This window comes from Capra hircus, chromosome 19 (genome assembly GCF_001704415.2).
Source record: "Capra hircus breed San Clemente chromosome 19, ASM170441v1, whole genome shotgun sequence".
In the NCBI taxonomy this organism is placed as follows: Eukaryota; Metazoa; Chordata; class Mammalia; order Artiodactyla; family Bovidae; genus Capra; species Capra hircus.
In genome coordinates, this window is record NC_030826.1 from 28,784,865 (window position 1) to 28,808,444 (window position 23,580).

Genomic DNA, 23,580 nt, shown 5'->3' on the forward strand with positions numbered 1-23,580 from the left:
TACGATTATTTCTTTAAACAAAACGTCAGCCTCTATTCTGGGTCAGAAGTCCATCACTAGAGGAGAACCTTTGGAGAACTAATACCCAGGGAGGTGGGGCAACTTGGAGGGTGGGTGGGGTTTGCACTTCGAGGAACTCCAGGCAGCAGCAAGATCCCTCAATTCCAGGCCCCTGGAGGAGTCTGCCCGCCACCTGACCAGAGGCCCTGGGCTTGGGTCAGAAGCAGCCCTCTCGGGGTAGGGTGTGGGGTGACCCTCCCTTGCCACTGCTTCCCGCTCCACAGCCTGCACCCCTCAGTCTCACCCTGTGGAACGCATGCTCCCAGGCGCCCCATCTCCCAGCCTCTCCTGTCCATGCCTCTGGGACCAGGTGAGGACAGACAGGGCAGCAGGCGACAGGGCCGCACTCACCCGCCTGCGTGGACTTCCTCCGAGCCTTCTTGATGTCCTCCTCCGTCTTGTTGCTCAGCTTGATCTCCAGCTGCTGGGTCTTCATCTCCAAGTCTCTTTGCCGCTCCGTGAGGGCTTTTCGGGCCTGGGGTCCAAGGACGTGGAGTTAATCACAGGCTCAGAGACAGCAAGGGCCCACTGGGCCTGGCCTCCTTTTTTAGGTTGTTGCTCAGTCGCTAAGTTGTGTCTGACTCTTTGCAACCCCATGGACTGCAGCACGCCACACTCCCCTGCCTGTCACTATCTCCTGGAGTTTTCTCAGACTCATGTCCATTGAGTTGGTGATGCCATCCAACCATCTTGCCCTCTGCCACCCCCTTCTCCTCCTGCCTTTTGTCTTTCCCAGCATCAGAGTCTTTCCTAGGTAAGTTGTTTCTTTTCCCTGCTTTGGTAAATGAGGCTACAGGGGCTCCGTCAGGCTAAGTGGCCAGACCAGCATCACTCAGCCAGCTGGAGACCACACTGAGGCTGCAAAAGCATCCTTTCGTCCTTGGCCTGGAGCAAGTGCCCCAGAGCACGTTTTCACTGGAGCATGTACATGTACTGGGGACCCAGGCAATCCTGAGACCACAGCTTCTCCGGGGTGGCAGGGATCAGAGATCATTGACGCCACCTCCCAACAATGCTCAGCAGCTGGTGACACCAGCCTCCCCATTCTGGGGTGGGATGGGCCTGTCGGTGCTGGCCACTGGCAGGGTCTAGGGTGCCCACAGCAGTAAGATGGCCCTCTTCTCCCGCACCTCTCCCAAAGGCGCTGGGGTCAGCCCCAGGGGGAGACCTCTCTTTGCACCATAACTGACCATCAGAGCTCCCAGCAAGGTCAGACCACCTCGGCCTCTGGGAGGGGGGTGGTCCAGTCAGGAGGGATTCTGCTAGGTGGGACCCAGACAAAGGGGCCCTGTCTGGACTGGCAGTACATCCAGGCTTCAGGACCCTCAAAATCAGGGTGTACCTTGTCTCACATTCTACAACCCCAAGGCAGGCGCAGCCTCTCCCACCCTCACTGGGAATCTGAACACCAGGGGAAGCACACCCTGAACCTCTGGCCGGGGGAGGGCGTTCTCACACTACCCCCCCAGCCCCAGACCCAGCTGCAGGGGGGACAAACAGCCCTGCCATGGCTCAAGTCCTGCCGGCCCCCAGCCCCTGCTCCCTCCAGCAGGACCCCTCCCACTCCGCAACCTGGGCCCTCACCTTCTCCACCGCGGCGTAGCGGCTGGCAAGCTGCTTGCGGAGGTCTGCGATGTGGTGGTCACACTTCTTCATGTCCTTCTTGAAGTTCTCACGGAAGTTCATCAGAGGCTTCTCCACCTCGCTGTGCAGCTGTCGACGGGGGAGACACACTCAGGACCCGAGGGGCACCAGCTATGAGAGGAGGGAGGGGGTGCTCTCGCCCACCCCGTGGGTGAGGATGGATACCATCTCACTGGGAGGTCAGAGACAAGTGGTTGTGTTTGCAGTTGAGGGAGTCACCTCCACTGGCCAGGCCGAGGGTTCACACCAATGGATGGGTTAGTGCCTGGAGCCCAGCAAGTCCCCGTGGGCACCCTCTTCCTGTGTGAAGCCCACAGAGCCTCCTCCGGGGCTTTGCTCAGACGTAATCTCCCTTATTTTCTAAGCTGGGGGCTTTGGGGACCATCCCTGTGACCCCAAACACTCAGCCATGATCACAAGGGCGACACTTAACCAGGCGATCTCGGGTCAGTTCTACTTGATCATCTACACGTGCCAGGTGCAAGGACCACCGATGCCGTGCACGTGGTCTGAATCTCCAGGAAGCCATGGTGGGAGCTCACAGGGGCCCTTCCTGGCCTGTGCCCACTGTGTGGAGGCTGGCACACCCCTACGCCACCAGAGTGGGCCAGCCTTGCACCTCTAGGGCCAGAGAAGGGTCCTTTATGCTCTGAGAGGCGCTGGGTGGTGTCAGGTTTCCCAGCTTTCTTTTCTTTCATTCCTTTCCTCTTTCTCACCCACTCTCTTTGGAAGAAGAACTTTTACTTAAAACTTTTTTGGGGTGTATGAACATGAGATGTATGTGATAACAGATAAATATGGACTTGCTGTGGTCAAAGGCACAGTCTAGCGGCCTCCCTGCCCCCGACTCAGCCTCTCAGAGCCTCACCCACCCTGTCTCGGCTCCTAAAGCCCCCAACATAACCTCTAGGACCTCCTAACTGGCCTCCTAGGGTCCCTGAATTAGCCTTCCAGGGTCTCTCAACCTCTACCCTTCTTGCTGGGAATCAGAACTGAACCTCCCTGGATGGATGATGCCCCAGCTCTGGGACTCTGGGACTTCTCTCCCTCCTCACCAGGCTCTTTCTTGCTACATTACCTTTTCCCCAGAGGCCTCAAGGATGAAGGTGCTCCCTGTACCAAACCACTGATTACACGCTGGTTGACTCTGAACTCGAGGAGGGTGGAGGCCATGCTGGCTGGGCCCCTGCTGTATCCACAGTGCCTGGTCGGAGCTGGTACACAGTGGGCCCTCCTGCACTACTTGGAAAAATGACAAGATTTTCGGGGCCCAATGCTCTGGGGGACAAGATGATGCTTTGCTGGTGGGTGACCTTCAAAGACTAATGGCGGGGGCTGCACTAACACCCCTCCCCTCACGTTGGCTTACTGTGTGCTACCATGGTTTTGAGCCCTGGGAAGATTCCTTGCACAGGAAAACACCCCCATCTGGTGGCAATCTGTAAGATGTTACAAACTTCAGTGCTTCTGAGACCTAGAGAACCCCTTTCCCACACAGATTAGGCACTGGGGGAGGAGAGGGAGGGCCACATAGTTGGCTGGCTGCCTTGGAAACCTGCTCCTGGTTGTGGGTCTAAGTGGGTTAACTCGGTTTGTTGACCCAGTAACTCTGAGCTCTCTTTCTGAGGACCTGAACGTGAGTGCTTTCCATACATTCATATGCCCAGGAGTGACCTGCAGAGACTTGTCAATACTCAGGATTTCTGGGTCCCGGTCCCAGACTGTGTGGTCTGGGGAGGGACCAAGATCCGGCCAGGACTCCCAAAGCTCTCCCCAAATTCCAAATGACATCCTAGAAACATCACACTACTGGCTGTTAGAAGTGATTCAATCCCATGGATCGAAGGCCCACAGTCTCCCTCTACATTTTAAGTACTTTAACAAAAAGGCTAATTTTTTAAGAAAGTTGGCTAGATGTCTTTATACTCATTCTTAAGTTTTAAGCATCTCTGGCTAACCAGGAGGCCAAAGTCCTCCACAGAAGCTTGTCCTTATGAACTTGAACTGGCCTGGCTTGGTGGCAATAGGCCATTGAAGCTATTCAGTTTGCCTTTCGGAATTTCTGTCTCTTGCTTCCACGTCACTCATCACAAGAGAGCAAGAGAAGTTTCAGGTCGGAAGGAATTTCAGACGAAACTGTGTGGGTTGGGTGACGGACCACCACAATAAAGTCAATGTCACAAAAATGGAAGTGTTGCCCTAGAGCAGGTCTCATGGACGCTCTGGTTTCCCAGTGTGCACGAAAGCAATGCTTTTATACTATACTGCAGCCTATTCGAGCTTCCCAGGTAAAGAATTCACCCGCCAATGCAGGAGACACAGGAGATGTGGGTTCGGTCCCTGGGTCAGGAAGACCCCCTGGAGGAGGAAATGGCAACGGACTCCAGTATTCTTGCCTGGAAAATCCCATGGACTGAGGAGCCTGCAGGGTACGGTCCACGGAGTTGAAAAGAATCGGACACGACCGAGCATGCACGCGTGTAGTTTATTAACTGTGTGATAGCATTATGTCTTAAAAACGTGCATGCCTTAATTTTAAAAATACTTATTGCTTGAATTTCCCTGGTGGTCCAGTGGTTAAGACTCTGTGCTCCCAAGGCAAAGGGCACAGGTTTGATCCCTGGTCAGGGAGCTAAGACCTTGCATGCTGTGGGTATGGTCCAAGTAAAAATATTTATTTCTAAAAAATGCTAACCATCATCTGACAATGCAGGCTTGCCACACATCTTCAATTTGTAAAAAAGACACACTAAAGCCAAGTACTATATAGAGCAAGGATGCCTGTATCTGGTCCCGTGTTTTTCAAACAGTGCATTGCTGAGAGCTGTGAAATGGTTAGTGGATCAGGACCAGCTTTTTGATGAGCATAGCCCAGATATGAAGAGGAAACATCAGAGATGTTTTAGCCACATACGGGGGTATCCGCATGTGATTATCTAGGTGTGGATACATGTGTGTTCCAGGTGGCCATGGAAAATGTATAACTGGGTCACAGTCAAGTCAGTTTCAAGTCTCACTGATCTGGTCCAAACACTTCACTTCACACTTAAAAAAAAATGGAAGCCCAGGGATGCTAAGTGGCTTCCCCCAAGATCACAAAGCTTGTGAGTGACAGCACTGATAAAAAATCATTTTTTATCATTCTCTTGATGCCCTCTGTGCCCTGCAAAAATCTGGCTGAATACATGGCCTCGATTGCATGATTAAATTTTCTCCCACCGCCAGGAATTTTTCTATTCTCTCTTCCTCACCCAGAAGCAGGTATAACTTCCTTTATACAGAGCAATCTTATTTCTTTAATAGTCTGTTGCTATGAACAATGGCTTGAGCTAGGAGACTCAGAAAAGCCTAAGATCCCTGGAATGAAATTGCATTTCTTAAAGAGCTCTTGCCCTTCGACACAGAGTACTCAGGAAGGACATTTTCAAGGAGCCTTTTGGAGCAGATGTTAAAATGGGTTTTGCACATGTGGACCTATATTTATCTATGGTGGATGGATAGTCTTTCCTTTTTAAGGAATTGTCATACAACCACTGGGCTGCTACTATGACTGCCTGAGGCCACCAACACTGACTGATGGGCTGAAGGCAGCAGACATTCTTATGGAAAAATCTATGTGTGAATTTTGTGTGAATATTTTTCAGAAGCCTCCCATCAGAAGTCAGCTCTGAATTAAAACATCCCGGCATTTGGAAGGTCAGCCTGTACCACTGTGGACAGCCCCTAAGCGAGGGCAGTGTGCTTCAGCACAGAGTTCTGGGTTTTAAATGCCGCTGGTCTGCCCAGAGGAAACGTCCAGGGGTCAAGGCTCCAGCCCACTTGGTCTTCTCCTTCGTTTCCTCAGCAGCTGAGCCCACCTGGCTGTGTGACCACGGGCTGTGACTTGATCTCTTTGTTCCTTCTCAATTGTGAAATGGCGATGTTGTCTTGCATGATGGCTGATACCACTAAGGGAGAAGAGTTACCTCCTGCACATAACCACGATATTGTGATATATGGGGCTGGCCGGAAAGTATGTTAGGATTTTCCCATGTTACAGAAAACCTCGAGTGGACTTTTTGACCAACCAAATGACAACGTATTTATTTTGCTCTTCATCCCCAGCTCCTGGCCGGAACTCCTAGAGCCTTCGTAATTTCCTAAACAACAAAGGTGCTGGGAGAGCATCTTCTGGTTTAATATTTGGTCTTTCAGCCCAGTTCTGACACCAAACTCCTACATTTCTTAGAATTTCTTATGAGACGAGTCTGGGTGGGCTCTTGGATGGGGGTTTGTCACCAAAAAGACCAGGCCATGAATGGGACTTTCAGCCCCCTCCTCTGATCCCCTGGAGGGAGAGGAAAGGGGCTGGAGACTGAGTTAATGATTATGCCTTTGCGATGAAGGGCTTCCCTGGGAGCTCAGCTGGTAAAGAATCCACCTGCAATGCAGGAAAGCCCACTTCAATTCCTGGGTTGGGAAGATCCCCTGAAGAGGGATAGGCTACCCATTCCAGTATTCATGGGCTTCCCTGGTAGCTCAAATGGTAAAGAATCTGCCTGCAATGAGGGAGACCTGGGTTTGATCCCTGGGTTGGGCAGATCCCCTGGAGGAGGGCATGGCAACCCCACTCCAGTATTCTTGCCGAGAGAATCCCTGTGGACAAGGAGCCTTGTCGGCTACAGCCCATGGGGTCGCAAAGAGTCAGACACAACTGAGTGACTAACACACAGCACATGTGATGAAACGTCCACAAAAGTCTGAAAAATCACAGGGTCCAAGAGGTTCTGAGTTGGTGAACACACCCACGTGCTGGGATGTGCGTCCCCAGCACCACGGGGACAGACACTCCTGCACTCAGGACCCTTTCTTACCTGACCCTGAGCATCTGTTCATCTGTGGCCTTTATCATACCCTTTAATATATAATAAACTGATGAATAAGCGTCTCCCTGAGTTTTGTGAGCTCTTTAATAAGTTACCAAACCTGAAAAGGGGATCACTCAAAACCCTGACTTGTAGCCAAGCGGGACGGAAGTTGTGAGTAACCCGGTGACCCACTACTTATAACAGCTGTCTGAAGCAAGGGTGGCCCCGTGGGGCTGGGTCCTTAACCTGCAGGATCTGACGCTGAGCTCCAGGCAGTTAAGTGCCAGAAGTGAATTACACTGTAGGACCCCCAGCTGGGGTCAGGGAATTGGTCAGTGTGGGAAAAACCCAGACATTTGGTGACTAGAAGCAGCGCTGTGAATATGTGTAAGAATTTGCTCAGTCATGTCCGACTCTTTGCAACCCCATGGACTGCAGGCCGCCAGGCTCCTCTGTCCATGGAATTCTCTGGGCCAGGATACTGGAGTGGGTAGCCATTCCCTTCTCCAAGGGATCTTCCCGACCCAGGGACTGAATCCAGGTCTCCTGCATTGCAGGCGGACATCTGAGCCACCAGTGCTATGAGCAGCCGTAGTAAAAAGTAAGATTATAGGAAAACTGCATGGGGGAGGGCTCTGTCACCCAGTGAGTACTTCACAAATGACTGAGAATCGGGGGCCTGCTGGTGGGGAGTAAAGGCCACCAGGATTCCCAGGGATCCAGCAGGTGACCATTTAGAAGCCTGCAGACCTGGCTCCCAGCCTTGATGCTCACAACACAGCCTCACCATTCATCTCATGGTCAATGGAGGTTTCTACGACCGCAGAGATTGGAGCTGCCGGGGGTTAGGAGAGCAGGAGGGAGACCTAGACGGAACATTGCTGTGATCTACAGCTTAAAAATAACTCACTGCTCTGTATACAAGGTTCAAAGGCGACTCATTTACAGGGCTCTTTCCTCTTCTAGTGCGCGAGAGGCAATTTCCTTGTGAAATGCTTGGTGTCTAAGGTTAGTGCGCCCTTGCTGGTCCAGGAATTCTCACTCACATTTGGGTGTCAACTCCCTCTCGGGGCACCAGCATCCTTCAGGAGCGGGGAGCTTGTAATGGCACTGTTTCTCCTCCCACCTCAGCTCTTTATTAAGCGCCTTCGCACATCTCAACTGTATGAGTCATTCATTCTGCCCGTGGTGTGCAGAGAACCATCATGGGGCAGGGTGGGGAGACCTGGAAACAAAGCCAGTTTCCTGTCCCCCAACAGTGCACAAAGCCCAGAAATGCAACTGCTGTGGGAAAAGCACTATAAAAGAGATAGGGCTAGTGAGTGCTGAGCGTGGAAATCTCAGGAAAGAGCAGCCATCTTGGGGGATGCCACCTTCAAGTAGTAAAGGAGGTGATGTAACCCTCAATTTTAAAGTGTAGGCTTACAGGCAACTCTTATCAATATCCTGTGCTAAGCCATAATGAAAAGAAAATTTAAAAAGGATGTCTTTGAAAGTGAAAGTTGCTCCATTATGTCCGACTCTTTGCAACTCCATGGACTATACAGGCCATGGAGTTCTCCAGGCCAGAATACTGGAGTGGTAGCCCTTCTGTTCTTCAGGGGATCTTCCCAACCCAGGGATTGAACCCAGGTCTCCCACACTGCAGATGGATTCTTTACCAGCTGAGCCACAAGGGAAGCCCAAGAATACCGGAGTGGGTAGCCTATCCTTTCTCCAGCAGGATCTTCCTAGCCCAAGAATCAAACCAGGGTCTCCTGCATTGCAGGTGGATTCTTTACCAGCTGAGCTATCAGGGAAGCCCTAAAAAAAAAGAATGTCTATATTGTATATAACTGAGTCACTCTGCTATACAGCAGAGATGAGCACAGCATTGTAAATCAACCATGTGCTGCGCTATGCTAAGTCACTAAGTTGTGTCTGACTCTTTGCAACCCCATGGACTGTAGCCTGCCAAGCTGCTCTGTCCATGGAATTTCTCCAAGCAAGAAAACTGGAGTGGGAAGCCACTCCCTTCTCTAGAGGGATCTTTCTAACCCAGGGATCGAACCTGGGTCTCCTGCAATACAGGCAGATTCTTTACCGTCTGAGTTACCAGGGAAGCCCAAGGCTCACCATAGCCCAGGGTTAAACTTGGAGGAATTTTGTGAGTTGATCAGTAAAGAACAACCAGTATTAAAAATTATATGGTCTAAACTTAAAATTAACAAACTGTATTGAAAACAGAGGTAACACATACCCTCATACCCTCCTGTTAACGACATCTGACCATGAGCTACACTCTTGATGGATGCGTATGGCTTTTGATGCCATTTTGTTGGTATAGGGGAGCAACCATCTAATGTTAGCATCTCTTCCTGACTCTCGAAATTTACACCATGGAAACCAGGCAACACCACACACTGGAGAAGCAGCTGCACATGGGTGTGTAAGACCAACCCAGGGAGGGGTTACCTTGGCAGAGAACTTGAGGTGAACTTCAGCCTCATCCGCAAGGCTCTTCTTCACCTGCGCCCATGCTTCTCCCAGGGAGCTGCAACACCAAGGAGATGGTGAGGCTCGAGGACGGACGCACTGACCTCAGATTAGAGGCCACAGCCCTCCCCCCATGAGGCAGGATGGTGGGTCTTGACTCTGAGTCCCTGGGGAACGTACGATGCCTCAGACCATGGACTTGGATGAGGAGGTTGGGCACAAAACAAACATGAGTACCACGCCTTGACCTATGGGACCAGAAAAGCCACCCCTAAACGAACTGAGCATCACGCTGAGAGAACTGACTGCAGCAGCCAGCTGAGTGCCTGGGAACTGTCCAGAAGCCCAGAGGATTAGGGAGATGGGGGTGGTGGGGGGTGTCACGAGGGCCCAGATACCTGTCCCATGACTGTCTCCTGCCTTCCCATCACCCTCCCTGGTTTACTGTTGAGGGGTGCAAACACCTGCTGGCAAACAAGCAAGGAGAATGGGTGCCTTTCCAGGGAGAAGCCCTTCTCTAACAGAAGGTATCACACAGCCCTGCTTGCAGGCAAACCTGCAGTGGCCTGGCTTCTGGGGGGGCGGGCAAAGATGGACCACCTGGGTCTAGGGGCCTCCTAGGGCTGCCCACACAGCTAAGAAGGCTCGCCATCCCCATCTTCAGGAACATGGCCTCCCCACCCACGCTCTAGAACCGATTCTGGCCGGTAAGCCCCAGTGCTGCCCACAGCCAACCAGAGAATGGCAGAGTCCTCTAAGCTGAATCGCTTTTCCACTTGAAAGAGATGTTCCAAGTACAAGCAATCTCCTAAAGTCCCCTGGACTTTTGAACGCATGCCCCCACGCTCCAATCTCCCTGATTGAGGACTCTTGAACCTCTCTGCCCTTCCCACTGATATTCCTACATTCTTGCTCAAGACCTCTTCACTCAGCCAGTACACCAGGGCTGAACGGTCAGTTGACTTCCTTTCATCAAAAAAGCCACTTCCCCCAGAGAATTCATTAAACTCGAGTGGCAAAATCTGATTAAAAGACAGCCTGCTGTGAGGCATCTGGGTTCTGAGCCAAGCAGCCAGCAGCTGAAAATTACCCAACAGAACAGAATGGATCCCTCTGATCAGAGTCCAGGCCTGTCTGGTGGTGGTGCTGGCTCAGGCCAGGGTGGGTGTTTATGGGAAGTGCCTGACCGATTTTATCTAGGAGTCAGACAGCAAAGAAAGGTTCCCTTGGGTGATCCTGGCTGGGGGGCCCACCTGAGAAGGGATGGGGAACTGGGATGATGCAAGCTGCTGACATCTGTCTTGGCCTGAAGGGCCTGAGCTCCTGGGAGCTGGGTTGGGGCCATGCTGGGTGGCCTGTCCCCTCACCTGACTGGGCAGATGGGTAGAGGGCCTGGGGTGGGGAGAAGGAGGGAGTGGAAGGAATCATGAGAGTCATATAGATATGGGATCAGAATACCAGGTCCAGAAAAAGATTTACCCAAATACGGGTGATCTATGTGCAATAAAGATGCCAAGCATCTTCATGGAGAAATGGACAGCCTTTCAACACCTGGTGCAGAGACAACTCTACATCCACAGGGAAAAAGAAATCCTACCCCTGACCCCACGCCATGCACACAGGTGACCTCCAGATGGCTCGCACAACCAGGATAACAGTCAACAGCTCACAGAAGCAGTCCTGGGGAGAAGCGGGAGCTCCATGACAGTGTGGTCAAAGGGGGCGTTTCTCCCTGCAGCTAAGCTACTCACCAGCCTGTGGGAGATTTGAACAAGAGCCCAGAAGCCCTGCTGGTGCTGAGTGTTTGTAAGTCAGCTGTCAGCAAAGCACACAGTCAATAACTGGCCCAGGGATGGTGACAGGGGCCTGAGACTGTCATCTGGACTATTGGGAGGAAAGGCGGAAGCGCAGTTTCACACTTAGGACCATGTCCTTGGCCCCACTGCCAGGTCGGGCCCCCACAGGCAGGAGGACATCACTCCAAACATGAGGACGGGCCTATCTGAGCTGGTTCAGCCCCCTTGCGATATCCTAGCCAGCCTTGGAGCCACATCACAACTTAGGAAAAAAGCCATTTAGAAATTGAAGACAGTGATAAGAGGTTGATGGGAAAAAGCAAACAAACAAAAACCCCAAGACATAATTTCTTTTCCAGAACACCATCTGGGGCCTGCTAAATCAAAATCCATGTTACTGTCACAATTACCAACCAGGAAAGACCAAAATCCTTTCCACACAGGAGAGCTAAACTGAAGGCAGGATACATCTCCTGATTCTGTTTATTCTGTACACACCCTGTGGAATCTGAGGGCAACTCGAGTCTCCCCATCAGCATCTTCCTAGGCTCCAGCGTCATGCTCTGAAAGTTTCAGGTGGACAGGCTGACATCCAAAGCCATGTGTGAATGCAAAGCGATGGGGCTACAGGTTGTGAACGGGGGCCCGTGTACCTCCTGGAAGAAGTGTGTGTGTGGGAGGGGGATGTGGGTACAGGGCTGATGGGGTATTTATTCACAGCTATGTTGCAGGTGAGCAATGCCAATCCATGACTGTGAGTGTGTGGCGGACTGCCCGTGTTTGCGGCTGCACATGTGTACAGCATGCTGGTGAAGCCTGACTCTGGACTCGTGTAGCCAGGAGCATACGCCATGTGTGTGGGCGGGATGGAGTGTCTCTGGCAGCGGCCCAGGCCGAGGAGGTGGAATTTCTTAGGAGAAGTAGCACTGCATTGCAGGGCATGGGAACACTTAGGAAAGCCCCATCCTCAGTTCAGAGGGGAGACTCCCTCATGGGTCCCCTCCTGCCTGGTCCCAGACTGGGTACATGGAGCAGGAGGAGGCTGGAGGCAAGCTTCACTGATGTCCCTGGAAGGGACACTGGCCAAGCAGGGCGATCCTGTGGTTTGTAGCCTGCTGGGTCAGTAAAAACCATTCCAACCTCTTGGCTGCATGGTGAGCCCATAAAGAGGCCCTAATCAAAGCTACGTTTGGTTGGCAGAGCCCTGTTCCCTGGAGGATTCAAGCTATGAAGTCAGATTTGGGCTTGTTCAACATCACGGCTCTCTGATGACTATGACAGAGTATCTTCCATCCCCGGGGGCTCACTTCCCTTCATAGGAGGGATTCAAACAGAGACTGCACTGCAGGGAGGTCAGACTAGAGACGGGACCTCGAGGGGCCTTTCAACTCTTACCTTCTGAGATTCTGGTTTTGTTTTGTGATTAAGGGGAAATTCTCTTAACACAAATGTAACCAGGGGATTTCCCTGGTGGCCTGATGGCTAAGACTCAGTGCTCCCAATGCAGGGGAGCACTGGGTTTGACTCCTGATCAGGCAACTAGATCCCACATGCCGCAACTAAGATCTAGCACAGCCAAAGAAATATTTTTTAAAAAATTAACCACTTCAAAGAGAACAAGCATTTACTACATTCACCATCCTGGGCAACTACCATCTCTATCTAGTTCCAAAGCATTTTTTATCAATATCACCCTGTGATGGACTGAATGCTTGTGTTCCCCAAATCCATAGGTTGAAACTCTAGCCTACAGTGTGGCTGTTATTTGGACATTTATCTGTTACTCTAAGGAAGTAGTTAGGGTTAAATGAGGTCATAAGGGTGGGGCCCTGATCTGATTGAATTTGTGTCCTCATAGGAAGAGATACCAGAGTTCCTTCTCTCTCCTCACCAAGGGAAGGCCACCTGCCACACAGGAGAGAGCTCTTACTGGACACTAACCCTGCCGGCACCTTGACCTTAGACTTCCCAGCCTCCAGAATTGGGATTAATTAAATTTCTGTGGCTTAAGTCATATGGCTTAAGTCACTCAGCCTATGGTATTCTATTATAGCAACCTGAGCAGATGAACATACACCCCAGAAGGAAACCTTGTACCCATTAAACAGTTGTTCCCAGTCCCCTTTCCCCAACTCCTGATAACCACCAATCTTCATTCTGTCTCCATGAATCTATCTATTCTGGACATTTCTAAATGGAATCCTATAACATACAACCTTTGCATCTTGCTTCTTCCACTTAGTATAATGTTTTTGAGGTTCATCCACATGGTAATGAGGATCAGTACTTCATTCCTTTTTATGGCTGAATAACATTTCTATCCACATAGCCAATGTGGACAGACTAAAATTTGCTTATGCATTCATTCCTGATGGACATTTTGGTTATTTCCACTTGGTGACTATAATAAATCACGCTGCTATGAACATGCATGTACATATATTTGAATATTTGCTTTCAGTTCTTCTGGATATAAACCTAGGAGTGGAATTGCTGGGTCCTATGGGAGTTCTGGCTAGTTTTCTGAGGCATTGCTAAACTGTTTTCCATAGCAGCTATGCTAATCTGCCTTACCACCAACAGGCTGAAACTCTGTTAACATACGGAGAAGGCAGCAATCTACCCCCAGCTAGGGACTCTTCTGTGGCCAGGAGGGTGGGGCTGGGCCTCCCCCAGCCCAGGTCCCACCCAAGGAGGTCTGGATGGTCACAGCTGGAGGGTGAGGGAAGCCTGGGCCTAGGCTCACAGGAGAGATTCTAACCAAGGGGCCAGGTGTGGAATCATCCCATGTCTAGTTGCCTGCCAGCCTGCTCTCGGAGACAGGGGAGCAGGGGTGGGCATCTGGAGGCTGGTTCCAAGCCACTGGGGAAAGGGCAGAAGGGGTCCTGGCATACTCCAGCATCTGCCAGGAGGCCCTTGGCTACTAATGAGTAAGTAACGTGGAAGCACAACCTTGAGCATGGATGCCCACACCTGGAGTCATGGCTGATCAGCTGGGGCCGTGAATGCCCACCTTGAACCAAGAATGTTCACCACGAACCATGAATGCCCACTTTGAATCATGGGCACCCACCTTCAGCCAGGTGTATGGAGACCTCCCCATCCATATGGGATGGTGGCAATGACCAGTGATCAGAGAAAAGGGGTCCTCCCCTTTCTTGAGTGTCCCTGTCCCTCCCCACCCCCCTCCCTGTTCCTCCTACTCACCCCTCCTCCTGTGCGGCCAAGGAGTTCTGAGAGAGCTTAGCTAGGTTCTTCGCATATTCCTCTTCAATCTTTATCCTGCAAAGGGAGAAAACCCAACACGTCAGCTCCTCAGACCTAGACTGTGGATCCGACCTGCAGCCTTGCTGCTCATTAACGGTATAAAGACCATTAGCTCTGCAAGTACGTGGCTCTTGTCTTTCCATCCAACTCACAGTAGGTGCTTGATATGAGCTGAATGAAGGAATGAAATTGAACCTCAATCTGCAGAGTGGGGGATTGGTGCCTGTGTGAGGATGAAAAGTGGTCATCTGCACAGCCCCCAGCACAGGGCTGGACACACGGCAAACACTTAAATGAAGAGATGTAATTGGTAATGGACCACAGCTGCTATGCCCCCTAGTGAGAGCTCTGGCATGAGAGCCTGCAAGGTAGCCACAGCCCCTAAGAAGCAGGAAGAGAACCCTGTCCATGTTCTCCCAGCTCTCAAGGCCGCCAACTTCCCAGCCTCCAGGGTGCAAGCATCTCCATGGAAACCAGTGGTGCCCAGCGGATGCCACATCCCCAGAGAGGGAAGTCGCCTTGGATTCCACTTCCAGCAGGCCCCTGACACACTTTCAAGGCAGCTCTCCGGGGAGGGGTCTGTACTGCCTGCCACAACTGTGTAAGACGTGTTGTCATGGTAATAGTCACTGTCTAAGGGGTCCCCAGGGGCCATGCTTGTGACGACCGGAGCCGGCCAGACGGCCGGGGCCTCAGAGAGGCCCCTAGCCCATCATCTGGCAAATGAAACAAACCCAGAAATGCTCCCAGGGCTGCAGCACTTGCTTCTTGGCTTCTCAGGAGCTGAAGCATGAAAGGACCTGACCGAGTCTCCGGGAAGCATTCAGGGGTTGCGATCACTTCCCACGTCAGTGCTGAGAGCCCCAGTCTCGGTCCTTCTCTCACCACCACCTCTGCCATCTCCACATCCTCTCGAGCCTGCCTCCCTCGCTTCCTCTCCATCCACCGAGTCTTTAGTCCCTCCTCTCCCCAGGAGGACATGGACGGTCAGCCTGCAGCCTCCGGCCACGAGATTTCTCGAGAAAGCAGATCTAACCATGTCAAAACCATGCCACACTCTTAGCTTCAAAGGTTTAGCAATGCCAACTGTGTGCACTGGGCACGAGGCCCGTCCTCTCCAGGGCTGGTGCCAGCCTCGCCCCTCTAAGCTGAGGTCATGTGATTCACCGGATGGCTGGCCTCCCACCCTGGCCCAGCTTTTGCCTCTGCACCTCAGGTCCCACCCCTCCTGGCTCTGAAAGGTGCCCCTTCGAGACCCTAGGTGGACTGAGAAAAGTCTCAGGAGTCCACCTGTCCCAGGGAAGACCAGGGTTCTCACAGGTATGGTTCCATTTATTTGTTAATGTGACGTCTTTATGAAAGCATGAACCGCAAGTGTGTTCAAACTTGGCTTTTCTAGCCATTTTCCTCTTGGCCTGGTTTCTACTATTGTCTTCTGACACCTGAACTACGCAGTCTCTCAATTTCCTACCTGTTTCATAAGCCATAAAGCAAAGATTTGATTATATCTATAGAAAATAGGCCTCCTAAAGGAAAGTTATGACCAAACTAGACAGCATATTGAAAAGTAGAGACATTACTTTGCCAACAAAGGTCCGTCTAGTCAAGGCTATGGTTTTTCCTGTGGTCATGTATGGATGTGAGAGTTGGACTGTGAAGAAAGCTGAGCGCTGAAGAATTGATGCTTTTGAACTGTGGTGTTGGGGAAGACTCTTGAGAGTCCCTTGGACTTCAAGGAGATCCAACCAGTCCATTCTGAAGGAGATCAGCCCTGGGATTTCTTTGGAGGGAATGATGCTAAAGCTGAAACCCCAGTACTTTGGCCACCTCATGCGAAGAGTTGACATTGGAAAAGACTGATGCTGGGAGGGTTTGGGGGCAGGAGGAGAAGGGGACGACAGAGGATGAGATGGCTGGATGGCATCACGGACTCGATGGCCATGAGTCTGAGTGAACTCCTGGAGTTGGTGATGGACAGGGAGGCCTGGCGTGCTGCGATTCATGGGGTTGCAGAGTCGGGGACACGACTGAGCGACTGAACTGAACCGAACTGAAAGGAAAGCGGGTGCTTTAACACAACATAGAATTGTTACTGCAGTGTTGTTGCTGTAAATGAAAAAGGAAACAATGAGGGACTTCCCTGGCGGTCTAGTGGCTGAGACTCTGCACTTCCAGTACAAGGGGCGTGGGTTCGAACCCTGGTGGGTGAACCAACATCCCACATGCCCCTCAGCGTGGCCAAAAAAACATTATTTCAAAAACACATTGCTATTTACCGTAAATATTTCCAGTGTGCCTTTGAAATTCCAGATACTAAGTTGTGTGTATGTATGTGTGTGAAGGAGGGGGGTATGCATATGTGTGTGAGTGTGCAGGTGAATGTCAGCTTAACAGTCTCATAACTTGGAGAGCCTGCGGAGGGGGGGAGACGGAGAAGGAGCTTGTCCCTGTAACTTTCTCCACTTCCATTACGCTGAATTCATCATTCCCTTGGCTTTGCTGATGGCTCAAGGGTTAAGAATCTGCCTGCCAATGCAGGAGACACAGGTTTGATCCCTGGTAGGGAAGATCTCCTGGAGGAGGAAATGGCAACCCGGTCCAGTATTCTCGCCTGGAGAATTCCATGGACAGAGGAGCCTGGCGGGCCACAGTCCGGGGGGTTGCAAAACAGTCAGACATGACTGAGCAGGCATGCATTTTCTCCTCATCTACACACAGGCAAACCACTATTATACTCTCTGCTCTTATCATAATGACCTCACCTCTCCCATTAGACTGAGTTCCCTAAAGGCAGAGACGGAGGTAGGGGTGGGTGTTTCTGGATGCCCAGGGCTGGGACATGGTTTTGACACAAAGAGGAACAGAAAGGTAACATTCTCCTTTTTTGTCACATTAAAGAACAGCGGCTGTGCACGCACAGATAAGCAAAGGAGCAAGCAGTCTTCATGGCGATATATTAAGGAGTGGTGGGGACTGTGGCAAACTGGAAGCACAGGCTCCCAGCACACGGGCAGCTCCTCAGCTCCGGTCAACTGTTGCATGAGGGAAGCACAGTCACGGAGCCAGACTGTCTGCTCTCCCCAGAGATGCCAGGTATGCAGATTTTCATGTGAAATCCACCAGTTTTTTTAAATGTTGGTTCAAATCTTTGAAAACACTACATAGGCCAAAGCAACGCACCTGCTGGCCAGACTTGTCCCGAGGCCCGTGAGTCTGACTCCTGTCTTGCACTTCCCTTAGTGCAGAGCTGGGTGTGTGGGGCTCACGGACCACGGCGGGTGCCATCACCAGCCCCGGAGCAGGGAGGGCCCAGGACTCACCTTTCCCTGATGAACTCCGACATTTCCTTCTGCATCTGCTTGCCCTTCAGCTGTTTCTGCAGCAGCAGTTCAAACCCAGCCACCGTGCCGTTGCCTTGGGAGTCCTTCTTGTCAGCCTAGGAGGGAGACAGAGGCAGGAGTGCTTAGGTGACACCAGCGTCTGGAGCGGGGAGGAATGGGGTGTAGGGAAGACAGACCCCAGAAAAGACCCTGTTGTTCTTCAGTTGCTCAGTCGTGTCCAACTTTTCATGACCTCATGGACTGCAGCACACCAGGCTTCCCGTCCTTCACCATCTCCTGGAGTTTGCTCAAACTCATGTCTACTAAGTCAGTGATGCCATCCAACCATCTCATCTTCTGCCACACCCCTCTCTGCCTGCCCTTAATCTTTCCCAGTATTAGGGTCTTTTCCAGTGAGTCGGCTCCTCACATCAGGTGCCCAAAGTATTGGAGCTTCAGCTTCAGCATTAGTCCTTCCAATGAATACTCAGGGTTGATTTCCTTTTATTGTCTGGTTTGATCTTGCAGTCCAAGGGACTCTCAAGAGAACCCAAGTCACCTGCTAATAACCCTGACCTCAGCCCGAGAAGGAGGACGAGGGCAGTAGTCTCAGCCGCCCCAACTCACGCCCCTCCCGGCACCCTTGCCCCAGCGTGCTCCCAGGTGCTTGAGCCCTGAGCACTGCAGCTGCCCCACATCTGGGCCTCTCAACCCCTCAACCTGGAAATGAAGAGCGGGAAGGGCAGGTGGCCAGGAACACAGGCAGCAGGTGGCTGCTGGGGCTGGCTAGATCCTCTGCAGAGTTTTAGCATCTTGACTGAGCTGGGAGACGGTGGATAACCTTGGGGGCAGGCACCCCTAACCCTGAGCCTTGCCATTCACTTTAGCACTGGCCAGGCAGTGCCATCCTCCAATGCACATGCCTAAAAAATCACAGTGGCTTCTGGGGAGAAGCTGGACTGAAGGGCCACTGCCGGAGTGGAAAAGGGCAGGTTTTCAGGGTTGACATCTCAGCCACATCACAGTGCGGCTGCTCTGGCCATTGGAAACTCACTCCGAGTACATTTAAGATGTGCGCACTCCATTGTATGAATGCTACATCTTCATGAAAAAGCCAAAGAAAAATTATTCAAAACGCTTAGCCCCAGTCCACCTCCCAGAGAGGATGGATAGGCTGAGCGATTTGTCTGCACTGGGAAAACCAGCCCAAAGAAGTGGGCTTTAAGGATTGTGTCAGCAGAGAAATTTCTGTGAGAAGAAAAGGTCTTGATGGTCAGGGAGATAAAGCCCTAGGGTAAGTATCAGAGTCCCAGGAGAGCCTGGATCAAGATGGAAGCAGGACGGCACTGACCAGCAGCAGGATCGCCCACTTCCCCTCACTCTCCAACCCCCCTCCCTCCACTGACCTCTGGCTCCCAGGGTACCCATTCCTGGAGTCTAAGCTGGTCCACTTCCCAAGCTCTGGTTCCTGTTCCCTTCTTGTCGGATGACGTCTCCAAATTCAGCTCCTCCCCTCCATCTCCGTAGCTGCCACCATCTTCCCTGGCCTCCCAGAGGTTAATGCGCACTCCTGCCTTCCCTACATGACACATGGGGCTTCCCAGGTGGTGCCAGTGGGAAAGAAAATCCACCTGCCAATGCAGGAGACGTAAGAGATGCAGGTTCAATCCCTGGGTCTGGGAGGTCCCCTGCAGGAGGGCAGGGCAGCCCACTCCATTATTTTGCCTGGAGAATCCCATAAACTGAGGAGCCATAGGGTTGCATAGAGTTGGGACATGACTGAAACGACATAACATGCATGCATGTTCCAAGGCACATACAAATCAGATCACATCCTGTTCTTGTTTGAATCCTCCACCACCTGTTTGAATCCTCCACCATCTGTTTATACTGCAAACAGAATAAAATACAACACACTGATGGAGCCTATGGTCCCTGCTCTGGTCCCTGCTCATCCACGCCCCTGGGCTCTTTTCTCACCATCTCCAGGTGTGTCTTGCCAGAGCCAGAGTTCTTCCTGCAATATCCCCACCCCGTACTCATCTCAGAAGATCTAAAAGAAACACAGATGGGGCAACAGGAGTCCCTGGCTAGCATCTAAAGTGCAAGAGGTTTGGTAGGAAGACAAAAGCGACTGTTTAATATACACTTGGTTAGCAAATCTAAAAAAGGGTAGATAATTCATTCTGCGTGGTGGTTGAAATTTTATAGAGTTTTTTTTTTTTTTAAATTTCTGATTCCTTGGGGCCTTTGCAAAACTTTAATTTTTTAGGTGTACCATTGGTGATGGTGATTAAGTCGCTCAGTCGTGTCCAACTCTTTGTGACCCCATGGACTGTGGCCTGCTAGGTTCCTCCATCCATGGGATTTCCCAGGCAAAAACACTGGAGTGGGTTGCCATTTCCTTCTCTAGGGGAGCCTCCAGACCCAGGGACTGAACCTGTGGCTCCTGCATTGCAGGCAGATATTTTCCTGCTAGGCCACCAGGGAAGCCCCTGTGTACAATCACTGGTTTTTAATACATACACAGGTCATACAATCATCACTACTGTCTGATTCCAGAATGGGGTGATTTCATTTTTAAAGCCCTTGTTAACGTTAAAATACAAATGTCCAGGAGGACTCCCAGAGTTTCTGCGTAGGATTCGGCATCTGTCAAAAGACGTTTAATTCTGGAAAACTACACATAAAATGTATCATCTTAACCATTTTCAAGTGCACAGTTCAGTGGCATTAAATATACTTGCACGGTTGGGCAACCATCACCATCATCCTGTTCCAGAACTTGCTTATCTTGCAAAACTGGAGGTTCCCATAAGTAACACAAAAGCTCTGGAACCACAGAGTTGCTCACGCTGGAGCTCCCTATAAACTCCTGGAGACTTTGATAGAAACAGGAAGGCTGTCGGAGAAGCACCGTCCAAGATCACCTTCAAGAGTGACAGAACAGGCTGGAGCCCAGGTTCCTTTCGTGGAACTGATTTTGGTCTCTTGTCACTGCTGAGCAGCAAGGTGACCCTCTAGGTTACCTACATTCTGGCTGGAGTTTCCGTTTTGCCCTGCGGACTCTCTGAGGTTTACAGAATAACCTAGACTCCGAGTGGGTCCTAAGTTTCCAGCCTCCAGTGCTCAACTGACTGCCAGCTGTTAGGATTCATCTGGAGAAGTTGCTTTGCTTTGAGCTCAAGGCTCCTCCCGCACCTCTCGGGTGCTCACTCCTGGTCCCTGGGACCCAGGACAGGGAACCCCGAGCACCACTTACCCAGAAGTAGTCACAGTAGCTCCACTCGGTCGGTTTCAGCAGTTGCTGCTCCGGCATTGTGTCTGGGTGAGGGAACGTCACGCAGTTTATCTGGAAGGCACAGACAGGAGAGAGCACAGCTTGGCTAGAGGGTTAGGAGAAGCTCGGGAGGCTTTGGTCCCGGGATACAGCACTCAGGAAGTCTCCGTACAGGGCCAGCTTGGTAGAGAACACGCACTGGTATCATGCGGTGGTCAGCACTCAAATGAGGGGCGACCGGCATTCACCCCCACCCCACAGGGGCTGGAATCAGTCCAAACCGTCTTAGAGAGCAGTGCAACAGGACTTAAAAACACATCAAATGTCCTCCACCAGTGACTCTGCTTGTAGGATTCTCCCCTACTCCTGCACACGGTTACAGGGACTTAAATACACGGTTTTCACCACAGCTCTGTCTACATAGCAAAAGGCTAGAACCCAGCTCTACTGTCCATCGGCAAGAGAATCATTAGAAAGTATGAGACAGACACGGACAGGAATCATAACCATGGTGAAAGGCCCAGCAAGGCGTTCTTCTGTACTTAAGGAAGGTAGAGGACAGTGTTAAGTGGGTGGGTGGCTGGGAAGAAGAGGTGGAATAGTATTTACAGTTTGTTGTCTTAGTGTTAAGAAACAAAAAAAAAAAAAAAAAAAAAAAAGGAGGTAGGAATAGATACCAATTTGGCATATTTCTGGGAGGAAACTGATGACATCATTTGCTTCTAGGGAAAGGAATTAAGTGGCTGAGCATCCTGGGTGAGAGGTTACCTTATGAATTTTATCTCAGGATATATATTCTATAAAGATATCAAATTAAAAGACACTTGCTCCTTGGAAGAAAAGCTATGACAAACCTAGACAGCATATTCAAAAGCAGAGACAACAATTTACCAACAAAGCTGCATATAGTCAAAGCTATGGTTTTTCTAGTAGTCATGTACAGATACGTGGGTTGGATCATAAAGAAGGCTGAGCGCTGGAGAATTGATGCGTTTGAATTACAGGGCTGGAGAAGACTCTTGAGAGTCCCTGAGACAGCAAGGAAATCAAACCAGTCAATCCCAAAGGAAATCAACCCTGAATATTCATTGGAAGGACTGATGCTAATACTTTGGCTACCTGACGCAAAAAGTCAACTCACTGGAAAAGACCCTGGTGCTGAGAAAGACTAAGGACAGGAGGAGAAGGGGGTGGTTGACAGAGGGTGAGAGAGTTGGATGGCATTACTGATTCAATGGACATGAATCTGAGAAAACTCTGGGAGACAGTGGAGGACAGGGGAGCCTGGTGTGCTGCAGACCATGGAGTCGCTAAGAGGCAGACACAACTTAGCAGCTGAACAACAACATACATTCTATGAACAAAGAGAGCTGAAATGAGAATCCCGGGTGTGTGCCTGGGGCTAGCTGGCCCAGGAGAGAGCAGGGCAGAGATTCCTGGGCTCTGTCTCATACTTTTCTGCCGGAGCCTGTCTGTAGCACTCCTGGCTTTCCCTGCTTGGCAGCTGTGCCTTCGCCGCCGACCCTGCTGATGCTGCTTCAAGCCCCGCATCTGCTCCTGGAGAGTCTGCTAATTTGTTCTGGGAGCTGTAAGGCCTCAGGAAGGCAAGGCCTAAGCCCCAGCAGTCTTTAACCCTCATCACAATCCCAGCAACTGCTGAAATGGGAGTCATCAGACGTTCAGGGGGAGAACAGTACAGAAAATCCCCAAGGTTCTGAATAGAAGCCACAAACTTCATTGCCAGAAAGCCATGCAAACAAGTGTGGGGCTGCACGTCATGGAAACTGCAGCTCAGGTTGTGGGAGGTGACCAGCCTCCACATTCAAATGTGGGGTAGGGCGGGGAGGGTCTGTCTGTGGGGGCGGGAAGCAGATTCCTCTCAGCTCCCGCCGACTGCTGTCAAGTCAGAGTGAAGTGTCCAGGGCTGTCAGCTTATGTGATGACTTGACAGTAGTGGAGAATGAGGATTTATACGTGAAGTATCTCAACGCTTGAAAGTGAAAGTGTTAGTTGCTCAGTCATGTCCGACTCTTTGTGACCCCACAGACTACTATAGGCTGCCCAGCTCCTCTGTCCATGGAATTCTCCAGGTAAGAATACTGGAGTGGGTTGCCAGTCCCTTCCCCAATGTTGGAAATTCACTCATGGTTAATAACAGCAACGACAACCCCTTGCAAGTCAAAGCAACTCTTCTGCCAGTCGAGTCAGGTCTTTGGGTCCCCAGCTGCAGCCTCTGATTTAGGGGCTCGGGGGTGGCTGGAAGTAAATTCAGTAAGTATGGCTGGGGGGAGAATCCAGGAGAAATTCCAGTCAAGGAAAGAGCCCCCTCTTCCCAGAAACTAGCATCTGGCTAATGTAAGGGCAGAGAGTCCAGCTCTGGAAGGAAATGTGATGCAGGAGGCAGGCCCATGGCCAGGGATGATCCAGAGAGCCCTGGGCAGGGGGGACACGGAATGCCACCAAGGTCCAGGTGGGGCCCAAGGCAACCCAGGGGTGGGGAGCTTCCCCCCAAAGCCCAGCCCACAGCCACCTGAGGCCCTGCAGTGTCGGGGGCCAGCCAGCCTCTCAACGCCCAGCTCAGGCAATGAGTCTTCCCAAACCCTCTTTTCAGGCTGACACCCCAGAGACTGTCCAGAGGGGAGTCTCCTTCTGGAAAGCAGGGCCGGATTCCAAAGCCTCACATGGTCCTTATTTCACGTTCCAGCTTTTCTTGCCTCAACAAATAATGATGATCACAGCCCATCTTTATTTTGTTTCATAATGTAGCCCATGGCAATTGCAAGCAAATGTAATAATGACAACTATGACATTACCCTGGGCATTAAGAATCATGGAGGAGGAGGTTGAAGGTACTCAGAGGGGATATAAAGGTCTTCTAGAAAGTGCTGTCC

General features: G+C 51.3%; 1 protein-coding gene across 6 annotated transcripts in view; it reads right to left on the reverse strand.

Annotated features, from left to right (window-relative positions):
* GAS7 (growth arrest specific 7) overlaps positions 1-23,580 on the reverse strand; it is a 203,839-nt gene that overhangs the window by 12,180 nt on the left and 168,079 nt on the right. For all 6 annotated transcript variants that reach the window (XM_018064648.1, XM_018064649.1, XM_018064651.1 and 3 more), the window contains 6 exons: positions 20,672-20,761; positions 17,410-17,525; positions 14,030-14,104; positions 9,006-9,084; positions 1,645-1,773; positions 412-535 (listed from right to left, as the gene is read on the reverse strand). In XM_018064648.1, coding sequence (XP_017920137.1) covers positions 412-535; positions 1,645-1,773; positions 9,006-9,084; positions 14,030-14,104; positions 17,410-17,525; positions 20,672-20,761 — 613 coding nt within the window. The remainder of the gene's footprint in view (positions 1-411; positions 536-1,644; positions 1,774-9,005; positions 9,085-14,029; positions 14,105-17,409; positions 17,526-20,671; positions 20,762-23,580) is intronic.